This window comes from Buteo buteo, chromosome 5 (assembly GCF_964188355.1).
Source record: "Buteo buteo chromosome 5, bButBut1.hap1.1, whole genome shotgun sequence".
Classification (NCBI taxonomy): Eukaryota; Metazoa; Chordata; class Aves; order Accipitriformes; family Accipitridae; genus Buteo; species Buteo buteo.
This window is the reverse complement of record NC_134175.1, coordinates 31076560-31089131: the sequence shown is the minus strand read 5'-3', so window position 1 is coordinate 31089131 and position 12572 is coordinate 31076560. Positions and strand designations below refer to the sequence as shown.

At 38.1% G+C, this 12572-nt stretch overlaps 1 protein-coding gene across 2 annotated transcripts in view; it reads right to left on the bottom strand.

Moving 5' to 3' along the window:
• The window catches only part of SLC25A12 (solute carrier family 25 member 12), a 52106-nt gene extending 40817 nt beyond the window's left edge, over positions 1 to 11289 (bottom strand). The window contains exons 1-3 of one of the 2 annotated variants that reach the window (XM_075028463.1): positions 11191 to 11289; positions 10527 to 10580; positions 4900 to 5042 (exon numbers count right to left, since the gene is read on the bottom strand). In XM_075028463.1, coding sequence (XP_074884564.1) covers positions 4900 to 5042; positions 10527 to 10580; positions 11191 to 11202 — 209 coding nt within the window. In that variant the 5' untranslated portion in view covers positions 11203 to 11289. Of the gene's footprint in view, positions 1 to 4899; positions 5043 to 10303; positions 10322 to 10526; positions 10581 to 11190 lie in introns of those variants that run through there. The other variant, XM_075028461.1, reaches the window with a different exon arrangement.
• Between the last annotated feature and the right edge of the window lie 1283 nt (positions 11290 to 12572).

Here is a 12572-nt window from a genome sequence, read left to right as displayed (position 1 = left end):
CAAAAAACCCACAGAAATTCTAGCACCATTAAATTTACAGGGCTGTCATCATATTACTAATTTATATAGGTATTTCTACTGAGAAAGAAAAGATAGTTTAATGCAAGTATCGGAATATACTATACAATATATGTATTTTCTTAAAACAACGTATAACATTTATAAAAAACAAACAGGTTCAGAAAAAGTTATACTTAACTACATATATAGAAAAAATATTACATTTCAAATATAACATGAACTGCAGTCATGTACTTGAGGACAAGAAAGAAACAACCTATAAGAACATTTGGACGTAAGGACAGTTAGACATGGCCAAGGCAGGGAAGGATTTGTGTGTAACAGCAGATCACAAGATTCTGAGCTGTGTATGCAAGACAGTCACCATACACAAAAATGCAACTGAGGATGCATTAGGAAAGCTGTTTCTGTGCCAGATAAGGAAGCAGCAGTATCCCCAGATAGGGTTCCCACAACATCTCTGTAACACTGCATAGAAATCCAAGTCCTTGTGCTCAACACACATAAACTCAAGACTTGAATGTATGCACAGGTAACTTATTAGGATAATCATAAATAACTTTTCTAGAGGAACCCAGTTTATTCTGGCTAACAGAAAAAACATTTAGAAGGGATTCTAATGCTGTATGTAAGAACAGCTGCAGAAAAATAAGCCCTAAGTCAGGAGAAGATAAAGGATAATGTTAGCACAAGAACAAAATCACATATCCATAAAGATATTTAGAACAGGCATATACTGTGGCCTTTCCAGAATACTGCAAGAAAAAGTCTTAGGTTTTAACAGCAAACCTGGTTTATTAAAACTAATGTGTGTTTTCATCCTTGTAAGAACAGGGGACTTCGCTTGATGGCTTAGAATATTCCATCCAGTTACAAGTTCCTGAGCTCAGTTTATCGAAATAAATAATGGGGTATCTATTTTAGCAGCAAATAAATTATCAATGGGAATAAGAATTTTAAGTACATTTTTTAGATTAAATAAAAAAATTACTATTTCAGTAGATGCTGTTAGAACACAGAATATCACTGTAGATGGTACATTATCCCAGAGAATGTACATAATTCATCTGAATTTAGTACTCTTCATAGGAGATCATTAGCTCATAGTGATTACTTCACACATATACTGCTGACTGCTAAAGAGTGAAGTATAATCTGTTCCCTAAAGAAAACAAAAAAATAAATAAAAAAATCAAGCCACACTACTCATAAGTTTAGCTACTCTTTCTCTATCAAGGTACACATAAAGCAGAATTGAGATACATTAAACAAGGTTACATATGTTAACATTCTTGCATATATGCATTATACAAAAAATACAGAAAAAATGTAGTGATTTTGAAAGGGATTAAGATATGGCAAATACAGAATTATTATATTCATTTGTCACACTTCAGCCACAAAAATCAGATGTGAGAATGGTTCTTCAGATGCAAAGTCAATTTCATCCAAAGGATGATCTTGATAAATAATGGTTTAGCATCAAAGAAAAAGAATATCCTTTAAAATAATTGTAAATACTATCATTTTAAAATATACCTCACATACAAGCGTAAACCTGACATACAAATTGATTCCTAACCAGGAAGCTTTATAACTGACAGAATCAAGTGATGATCTGTAGAATGCATTCGTAGAAGCCTGAACCTGAAAGAAGCCATCTTCAGTGGTCTCACTTTAACAGTGCCTACAGCAAAAGGAGACAGACACATTCAATTTCCTTTCCATATATTCAACTTGCAATGTCTAAGAGCAGGGATATCCCCTGTATTCCTCCATTATCCATTGGGGCAGAGATAACAGGAGCTGGATTAAACAGAATGATGGAGCTTCCCACCCAATCACTATTCAAGTATCATTCAGTGAACCCACTGTGTTATAGTCTGTAACAGTATCAAATCACTCACCTTTCAGTTTACCTGTAAGATTTTAAAAAATTTCCTTTCCTCTCATTTCTTCTGTACTGTTACCCTTCAAAAGCACACAAAGCAAGTCATGTGTTTACAATTCTTCTCTATCTTTCCTTTTTTCCTACTACAACTCTTTGCTCTTTTTTCCCCACACAACATAGCTTTTCGACGTTATGTATAGCTCTGTTATGACTCTCCATTACGTGAAACATCAACCCTTTCTTCAGGACTTACGAACACATTTCCAAATTTTAAGAACAATATACTGATAAAAAGAGTACCCAGAAACAAGCAATTAAAGTGAAGAATTTTAAATTACTACTGTGAAATTTTGAAGGTTTGAAGGGAGAAGAAAATCTTTGATTTTAAAACTGCAATACCTACTAATGTTAACTGACTTATGTAATTGGGAAGCTGGTTTTAGCACGCATATATAAGTGCATTATTCAGAGAGGATATTTATCCTAATTTCAAATCTAGTGCCTGCAGTCTGAAGACACAGGAATGCTTACAGCATCAGTGAAATCCCATTCCATTAAACTGACAGCAAACAAGGCAGTTTAGGCCAAATTCTAATTTAGAGCTCATCACATTAATTTCTCAGAACATGCATTTGTAACAATGAAGAATAAACACTTTGAAAGTGAACAGTCATCTGTTTTAAGAACTACCTTACAGTGTTCCACTAAAGCAAACCAATCTTGTACTGTAGCAATGGGACAACACAGTAGTACTCTGGAATAGTTAAGTAAGGATCAAGTTATCATTAGAAAAAAAGTAAAAAAAAACATTTTTTTTAAACATATGCCTACAGACAGCCAGTTCCAAAATGTGCTTTTTTTCTAAAGTGCCAAACTTAAACCTAAATGAATTAAAAAATATTAACACAGAAAAGTTACTAAGAACACTTTGAGTATTTGAAGGGCAAGCAAGGCTAAGAGAATATGATAGCAGATACAGGAATTAAATTTCCTAACAGAACCCAAAGCTTCTCAATGATTTGCTGTGACACATTGGGCTGTCATTTAATTTACAAATGTATGTATGGAATAGGACTACTGATAATTCCCTGGACTTCATAAAGTAACTTTAAGTCCTTGGAAAGACATAATGTATTCTGGAATTCATTTGAAGATTACAATAATTATTCACACTACAGATTAAACTCTCTGTGCAAATGATATAGTTATTAGAGTCTGGATTTTGATATATTACAGACTCACTACAAATGAAAGAATATGAATGTAAAAGTAAATAAATAAACCAATGATGATGGGGTATAACAAATTCTTCACATGAAATAAAGATTGGAGATAAATATAGATTAAAACATTTAGGAAAATAAGTTTCAGACAACCATTCAGACAGACAAACATTTTGCACTGCAGACCATATTGTAACAATTCCCATTCCCACTGTTCCTATACAGAAGTAGATAAAGCACACTTACCCATATTTGATTATGTCACTTCAACTATTACCCAGATTTAAAAACAAAAACAAACAAACAAAAAAACCAAAAAACTTATATTCACAGGGGAAGCAACAAAAGAGCAATGCTTCAATGTAAACTTCCGTTGTAGCAATAAAACCAATTATTGATTTCTTACTGTAAGAAAGATCCTTTTATAAGACATTTTCTGAAGGAATGCACACCGTAAAAGATAACCGACTGCTTTCAGAGAAACAAGATACTCAACACGTTAGTTTACTAGTCATCAATTAGACTATTATTTCAACAGATACATATAAAATAGCCTTTTCAATCCATAACAATGCAACAGGCTGCAGCCATGTATTGCAAACAGAGAGACAGGTTATCTGGATTTATCAAACGTATGTATTATCAAAATGCTGCAGCTTTATTAAAAAAAAACAAAAAACAAAAAACAGAGCAAACAGGAGATCTGACATTTGTCATTTAGTGTAAAATCTATACAGCATATACTGTATATATTTCATTTGTAAAGCACAGCTACTGTGCAAGCTGCTCAAGATACTATGCAAACTAATAAAACATTCTAAAGCAGAACACAGGAAAACAAAAACATTTAAGTGATATCAAAGGTCAGGTTTAGACTCACAAGTCCAGGAATTTAAGGGGCTTTCAATTTAAAACAAGTTACATCTATATATTTACAAATGTATTGTATACTATTTTAACAGCAACTTTCTCTCTCTTCTCTACAAAATACCCACTCCCTTCTGCATTCTTGACCTGTTCTCTGAGCCATCTTAACCTTCTCACTTTACTTCCAATGTCCATGCTTCCTGCTACAATACAAGGCCAAAACTAGAAGCCTACATACAGCAAGAGAAAAGGCTCCTTTGAAGACAAGTGAGTTAGAGGGTACTACCTCAGTGGAGCAGACATTTTGTATATTAGTTTCCAAGAACTGTCTAAAAGCAAGTAATATAATCTGTAAGCAGACTTGGAAAAGCTTTATGTGGTGTGACCTTATCTTGATTAGGCAAACACCTTCTTCCTTCATAGAGTCATTAGTGTCTTGCTTTCCTAATAGCCAGCACTTTAAAAAAGACCTCAGTGGTTTTATTTGAATTGCACACTACATAAATAAGAAAGCTCTTCTGTATTTCCACATTTAATTACAGGTACCAAAGACTCTACGTAGTATCTAATCATGGACGCGAGTATACAGAAAAGAACTTTTCCAAGGCAATCATACTACAATAAACTTACTTGCAGTTCAACTTCCTCTGCATTTGTAGTAATTGTTAAAACTCCATTAAAACAAACCTTAGTTTAAAAAATGCACGTTAAACACTGTATTTTTTCCCAATTTCCACAAATTTATAGTCTATTGTATTTGAGAAAAAGCTTGTCATCTAAATAAGCTTAAAGTGTAATAAAATCAATAATGTATTTTAGAAGATGAAATTATCAAACCCGTTCACTCATGCATTTACCAATGCATTACAAGCTTCTAATGGAAAGCAAAATTCTCACCCATCCTTAGTTTGATCTGCCACTCCAGCCAACAGCTGCACTGTCTTAGGATTGTAACGTGGATCTGTATAAAGTCCTAGGTATTTTTGCACAAAATCTTCTGGGGTCATGTAATGCTCACCATCTTTCTCAACACTGGCATACTAGAGTAAAAATAAAAAATAAAACCACACAAAAGAATCCGTTTAGATGCTAATTATCAGTGATTACCAAAACAGTTATCTTTACTGAATATCACTTGAAATAGTGCACAACTGTCTGCACGTAACTGCTATGAAATTAAAGGGCTTGATTAAACTAATAGCGTTACTATACTAGTTGCATATCACCAACAATCAGGTTACCCCTGTAGAATAGACATGTTCGCATAATGACCAGTATCTTCTAATTAAAAGACAATTACATATTTTCAGAAACTGTCAGGTAATTGCATAAATTTATAAAAATTACAGCCAGGCTGTAGCTTTCCATTTGCAGCTACACTCTAAAAACACAACACATAAATTTTCTTATAGTTTCTAGTAGCAACTATCTTCTGAATAACTGCTCCTGATCATTATTACAATTAGCTCAGAAAATATGTATTATTTATTTTCTCTTTTTGTGAGAAATAAATTTTCAGATTAATTTTTATCCTGAAACTAATAGTTTTCGCATTTTTCATTTAAGTAAAAATTCACACACACAGACAAAAAGTACTTAAGTCAACTGAAATATTTTAATTTGATTTTGCATTTTAATCTCATTAATTTTCAAATAAAAGTCACAGGCAAATTTTAAATTATAGAATTTAAATATTAATAAAACTAACTAAAAATAAAATAACCAAGTACATCTTTATTACTTGTACCCCAAGACAACTGCCATGTGTCTATATCAGTATTTTACTGATCACTTTTCTGTTTCAAATCATTAATCACTGGTTCTTTTCTATAGGTCAACTTTAATTTAAAAGTGAACTTTTTAGCATAAACTCCAAGCCCTCAGCCGTGCAGTTACGCTGGGTAATACCAATCTTGAACTAAGAACATGAGGAGGCAGGATTAGAAAGGATCACAAGTGATGAAAGGGAAATGTATTATGCAAGTTCATACCCCTCAGATCTTGTTTCAAGATGGCAGTATAGTTGCAGGAAGAATTTCTTGTAGTTTATTTATGATATGACAGTAATCTCAGAAATAAAACCTAAGTTTTCAGATTGCAAAGTTAAACTATGTTTGCAACCTAGAACACAGGAAAGGAGCTCACAAAAGATTTCTAGTTCCCTAAACTATTGTGACCCAATCCAGTTTGATGACTGAGTTTGTTTCTCAGCATTTTTGCCCACAAAACCCGTAAGCAAGCTTACTTAATTGTTTAAAATCCACGTCTTCTGTTCACTCTCTACTGTACAGTCTACTTGTACACACAATGATTTAGATGCAGACCTTCAAACATATACATAGAACTGTGCTCATACTGAGAAAGTGAAGTTACAAAACTACACAGCTGTTTCATTAGAATTTTGATTTACAATAAAAGTAGTGATTTTTAATTCATTTGTAAAAACATAATTCACCTTTCTAGGTTCTAATCATTAAATGATGACTACATAAGCATCCTCTCTGTGCTAGTGAATTCAAAATACAATTAATGGCCTTATCTGTAACTTGTAACTTTTCCACTATAGACTGCAGTATCTTGATTCAGCTGACACAGCTTTATGTGAAAGATTAACAAAATGGGCCCTTACTCTTCCATGGACCCACAGGAATCAGAATATTAACAATAAGACCTACACAAAATACCTCTTAAGGTGTAACACTCCATTACGATAAAGGGGATCATTCACGTCTCATGCATGTTTCAGCTGTATGCAACCCAACCAATTCAGTCAGGACACTATTTCAGTGTAAAGGAGCTTGCATCAGCATCAATGCTTGCTTAAGCATCTCCCATACCTCTTCCACAATACCAGCCCCTCACATCACCTCATCACCTCTCCCTCTTCCACCCGATAGCTGTGATGACAGCTGTCTGCAAGACTGCACTGTAAACCGGATTATTGAATTAATGCAGAATTAAAATAGATGATTTCCACAAAAATAGGAACACAAGGCAGTGGACAGGAATCCTTTAATTCAGCACTGCTGCCAACATGATAATACAATGAAACTGTGGCTTCATTGAAACAACTCAGAAAGGTTCTCTTCTCAGTCGTATACACAAGTGACTAAAAAATGCATTATGAAGCATAATTCTGCTGCGAGACATGCAATCCAAAGGAATTTTTGTGTATGAAGAACCATCAAACATGCAGAGTATTGAGCATATCTTCAAGAACAATGGAATTCAACTGCATGACAGCAGGGTGCATATCAAAGATAGTAAAAATCTAAATGTCATATTTTTTTTCTTCAGACACCAATTTATCTGAGTTTATTACAAATAGCAAATTGTTTTACAATAAAAACTGTGTGGGGGAAGTTTTGTTAAAAAACGTTTGAGACAAAAATACTTAACTGACAGATACATTGAGCTCCATATGAGAAGGTCATGGTATTTCAAAAGGGCTTGGCATCGAGCCAATAAATTAACGCCTGACGAAGTAGCTAGGCTATTCCTTTTTGGCATGTATTTACATTTGTCCTCAGGTTATCTTTTCACCATACAACTTAAGTCAAGAATCTTTTAGCACAAAACAGACAATTGTAAATTGTATCTTAATTTGCATATAAAACATAACACATCAATTAAATCCATATTTTCCTCAGTCTTGAATTATATTACTTTATAACACAAAATTCTTATTATACATTTCTAGACTGTCTCAGGTAAGCACTTGATGAATTTGTGTGACAGTTTTTTTAAACATCACCACATAACATGAACACAGAGAAATGCTACTCTAGTTCTACAATATAATGCTAAGTATTGCCAAGTTTCAGAAACAATGCTTTCTTTGAAAAATTGGTTAGTTTTCAATTTAAAGGGTTTTTTTCTAACGCAATGATTTTATCATAAGAAGTTAAGTTCCAAAACAAAACAGACCTATGAGTACCCTTAACTTTTTCTTTTTTTTTTAATTAAGCTAAGCTATGAGCAAGAGATTCAGGACATTTTTAAGGGGGAAGTTTCCTGTATTAAAATTGGAAATTTGTTTTTATTTCTTTCTCCACCTTGCTGGAACAGGTTCCACTTGCATTCAGCAGGCAGGGAATAATTCAACTATATAACTATATACCCCAAGGGCTGACTGTGTCTTGCCTAAGAAAAAAGAATGAAGGCTTACTAAGAAATCTGATAACTGTTGTTTTACATAACTCTTTTATCCTTCAGTAAATCTCTATTTTGTTTTTTATGGTTGTTACAGAAGTCAGCTGTTAGCAAACACATGACAGGTAACTTATTTGATGGTGCACAAACATGAAAGTTCAATGCCTGCATTTCATAGTTACAGGATTACACAGAAATAATAGCACATCTTTTTAATACAAGGCAAACTTAAGATTTTTAACAGTTTAAAATAATCAAAAGAAATATATAGCAAGCTTCAGAAGTTCTGAGAGAAAGGTATATATCAAGCATCCATTAAGATACAACTTAAACTGGATGGGCAGAGGGCACATATCACATTATAGAGGATACGCATGAACAGAAGGAAATTTAAGTACCCTCTCTATGACAAGGTGGATGACGAAGAGGCCTAGAGTGTACATCTTCCCTTCCGCCTATTTGCAAGGGAAGCCAAATTTAGGAAGGAATGCACGACCTTTAGCTGAAGCTCACAGAACAGGCTAGCACTCTCAGCAAAGAGCACAACACATCTGAACCGACATGTGCAACACTAGCAATATTTCATAACAAGACTCTCTACAACTTAGTCTTAGAAAGAGCAGGTTGTTCTCTTTCAATTTTTTTTAAAGTTTGCAACTAAGTCTGCTTGCTACCTATCAAACAAAAACCACAATTTCAAACTCAATTATCATCAAATATAATCCAAAAGAAATATAAACTCTCTTTCTGTGCCAGAGATGTCTATGTTTGTTTCTCTTTTTTTATTGCAAATCTCAGATACTCCAGAGGAGACAGGAGAGCTTTTGTATTTTTCATTCCTCAGAGCACAAAACAATCCACAACTTAATTTGCATGTTGCTTTGAAGATTACAAGATAAACATGAAGAAGACCAAAAAGCTGTTTTAAAACCGGATTGTCTGCTTTTTAGGTCAATAAAACATGTATTGTCAGAGAGACAACTACAAGATCCAATTGTACAATGTTCTTCCTCTCCACTTTTCCTTGTAGGACCAAAATCAAGGACTTCAAACAATTACTTCTTTCCAGAAGCAAGCACTGCTACTGACTGGAAGTCAAGAATCATAAAAAGTCCACATTTCCGAGCTGAATAGAGTATTTTGACACCACATTTCACTTTTTTGCAACCAAACATGCAAAAGTATCTTGCGAAAAGTTGGAAAAGAGCTGTGTGATGTTCTAGAACCACACCTTTTTATATTGTATTAATATATATTTTAAAAAATCATATTTTCACATTACTTATTTTATTAACATACTCTACTGTATTCCTCATCTACAAAAGCTAAATGTCATGTCAACAATAAATGAACCTACGACGGAGGATTTTTTTACTAGAAACTAAATGCTGGGCTTTCACGGTTTGATTCCAATGTTCTAAGTTTTAGCACTCCAGAAATGTTACCAGTGTAACCCAGTATGCAAAAGCAAAAAACCACCAAAATTATGGTTGGAATTTAACTTCTCTCCCTCAGGCAAAAAGGTCTCTCTGTCCATTATATGTGGAAACTGTTAGATAAGACGGTAGGACCAAAAGACACATGTCAAAGATTAAATAATAGATTTTATTATTTCCAGTATTAGCTCTAATACTTAATTTTATATTCTTTCCTTCTTCATAGAGGAAAGCTTCTTAAATATACTGTGTAATACTCAACATGAAGGGAAAAGAGAAAAGGTATTTTAGTGATTTTGGAAGTATCAGTGGCCCAACTATGACCTGAAACATAGTTGTTGTTCTTATTTCATCTGCCTGATTCAAACCTTATCATCAGAGTTTTAGGATTGACTGGATTTTCCTTTCAGATCGTGCTTCACTGTAACTAAGGGGAGTGGAAAAAGCTTCGTGCTGTTATTTGTATGTGTTAATCCTAAGGCCCCACAAGGGATAATATTATGAAATACATCAGTCTTAAGAAATTAACTTTTAAGTTCTAAAAACATTGCCAGTTGTCCATCCATGTGTAAGAGGAATACACATAAACCCCAAGGACAAAACATACAGCCATGGAAAAAGAATTTTTTTAGAATCTTGCAAAACTGAATTTAAAAAATAACAGTACTTAGTCATGGTTATAATTATTTGGTTTATAGGAAATTAGAAAATACCTTAGAAAATTATTTAAAATTGTCATTTGGAAATGGTTAATCACGATTTGTGTCAGGAGCAGTTTCTCCTCAGTGCCCGACAGCCCTTTCAACACACTGTGCCCGCAAAGTGAACTTTCAAGCGTCCCACAAGCGCGACACGCGTTATGATGCCGTGGCAAGCTGCTGAAAGGGCAAAAAATAAAAGTCTGTCAATCTAACAACATTAGACAGATCTTTTTACCTGCAAAAAAATATTTCGTAGTTCAGCAGGATCCGCTCTTTTGGTTGATTGCACCTGCGAACACAAGCACGTTAATACTTCGCTAGCCGGGGCTACCGACAGAGCGTCGGTAAAAACCGCTGCGTGCGCCGATAAGGGCGGCAACACCAGCTCCCTTATCTACCCGACAGGGCGAACCGCAAACGCGACCCCTTTGCGCGCGCTGCGGGGCTCCGCAGGGCTCCAGTGCCGGTGACAGCTGTCAGACTCGGGCTGCCTGGAAGACCGGCGGCGCCCCGGCCCCACGCGACGCCAGCCGTTCCCGCCCGGCGGGCCCAGCCGTTACCGCCCGCGCGCGCCGGGTAACGGCCCCCCGCCCGCGCCCACCGGCCCCCCCCCCCGCCCCCGCGGCGCCCCCGCGCCCGCAGAGCCCTCGGCCCGCGCCCCCGCAGCCTCGCCGCTTCGCCTCAGGAGGCGGAGGCAGGGCAGGCAGCGCTGCGCTGCCCCGTCCCCGGGGCCGCCCCGCCATCGCCGCCCCCGCCGGCAGCTTCGCCTGGCCCCCCGCGGGGCTCCCGCGGCAGCGGCTGCCTCCTCCCGCCGCCCCCCCCCTCCCGGCCGCCCCGCGCGGGCAGGCGAGGGGTCCGCCCGTCTCCTCCTGCGACAAGCGACGGAGGGGGAGAGTCACCTTGACCGCCATGCTGCGCCCGGCGAGAAGGAGGAGGAGCCGCCCGCCGCTACCCACCCGCCGCGCCGCCGCAACAGCCGCCGCCTCAGCGCAGCGCTGTGGTAATGAGCGCCCTGCCCTGCCCTGCCCTGCCCCGCCCGGGGCGGCCCGCTCCCCTCGGCGTGCTCCCCTCAGCGGCCGCAGCGCCCGCTGCAGGTCTCCGGGGTGGAGGGGAGCGGGGCGGCGGCCGGCGGTACCGGCCCTGCCTCTGCCTCCTGCCCCGCCTGCCCTCGGCGGGCGCCCAGGGCGGGAGTGGCGTCGCTGCGCCCTCGCCCCCCGCGTTAGCCGCCACACGGATCCACCGCGGGCGGTGTTGGCTGCCCGTGTCTGCGCGGCTTGGACGACCTGTCACCTGCCTCACCAAAGGCACCAGGAGCGCGGCCGCGGATCCTTGCCGGGGGGCTGCTGATAGCGCCTTCATAGCGTGAAACTGAACTTTTTAAAATGCTGCTGAAACTCGTTTCTGGCGTAACAGACGCAGCCGTTCCCTTGAGGGTCAGCGAAGCTATACCTGTTGATACAGAGTGCTGAAACTGTTCATAGACCGGTACTCTGGCAGCATGGCTGCGAAGTGGCAGTAGCCCCGTATTTCAAACAAAGAAATGGAGGCACAAAGTAATCCTGGCTGGAATTCAGTAGCTTCCAACAGGCTTTTGTAATAGGTTAGCAGCAGAGCACGCTGACTTGCTTTATACCTCAAAATGAAAAACATGCAGGCCACAGCCTAAATAAAGGAGAAATTTATACTTTGGACAGTTCAATCACAGTAAGTGCTTATAAAACCTGACTTAAATAATGCATGTTTTGTCTTGCTGTAATGTTTCAAGGGCCCAACGAGATCTCTGTAATTACACATGACTGGAAAACATAAAAAAGGCAGTTTGTTATACCTCGGATAATACAGCGAGATTTAAAACTACAGTATAGTAGTTGGGAGTTTATAATGGTAGTCACGAAACAATGACTCGCCTCTCCTAGGTTTAAAACAACTCATTTTCTCTAGAAAGTAGAACTTCTTTCAGCTATGGGTCAACAAAAACTTCCTGAAGATAACTTGTATGTGCCAGCTGACAGCAGAAATAGTTTTGCCAGGAACCTGCCTGTTTGGTAAGCATTTGACCGCTAAACCTCTTTGTTTGGCAAGTCCCTGTATGTGCTTGTCGCAGAGTAATAGCGTGCATCAGGACACAGACCCTTAGAAGGAAATTGCAGATACCTCCACAGTCCGTCCAGCAGTGGCTGTAACAAGTGGTTCAGCCTATGGCTTCCTTTTTTACTGGTGATAAAGCTCTAGTTTTTACCTCCAGTTGAAGTGTAACGGGCGCTGAGCCCGTACGAGGTCT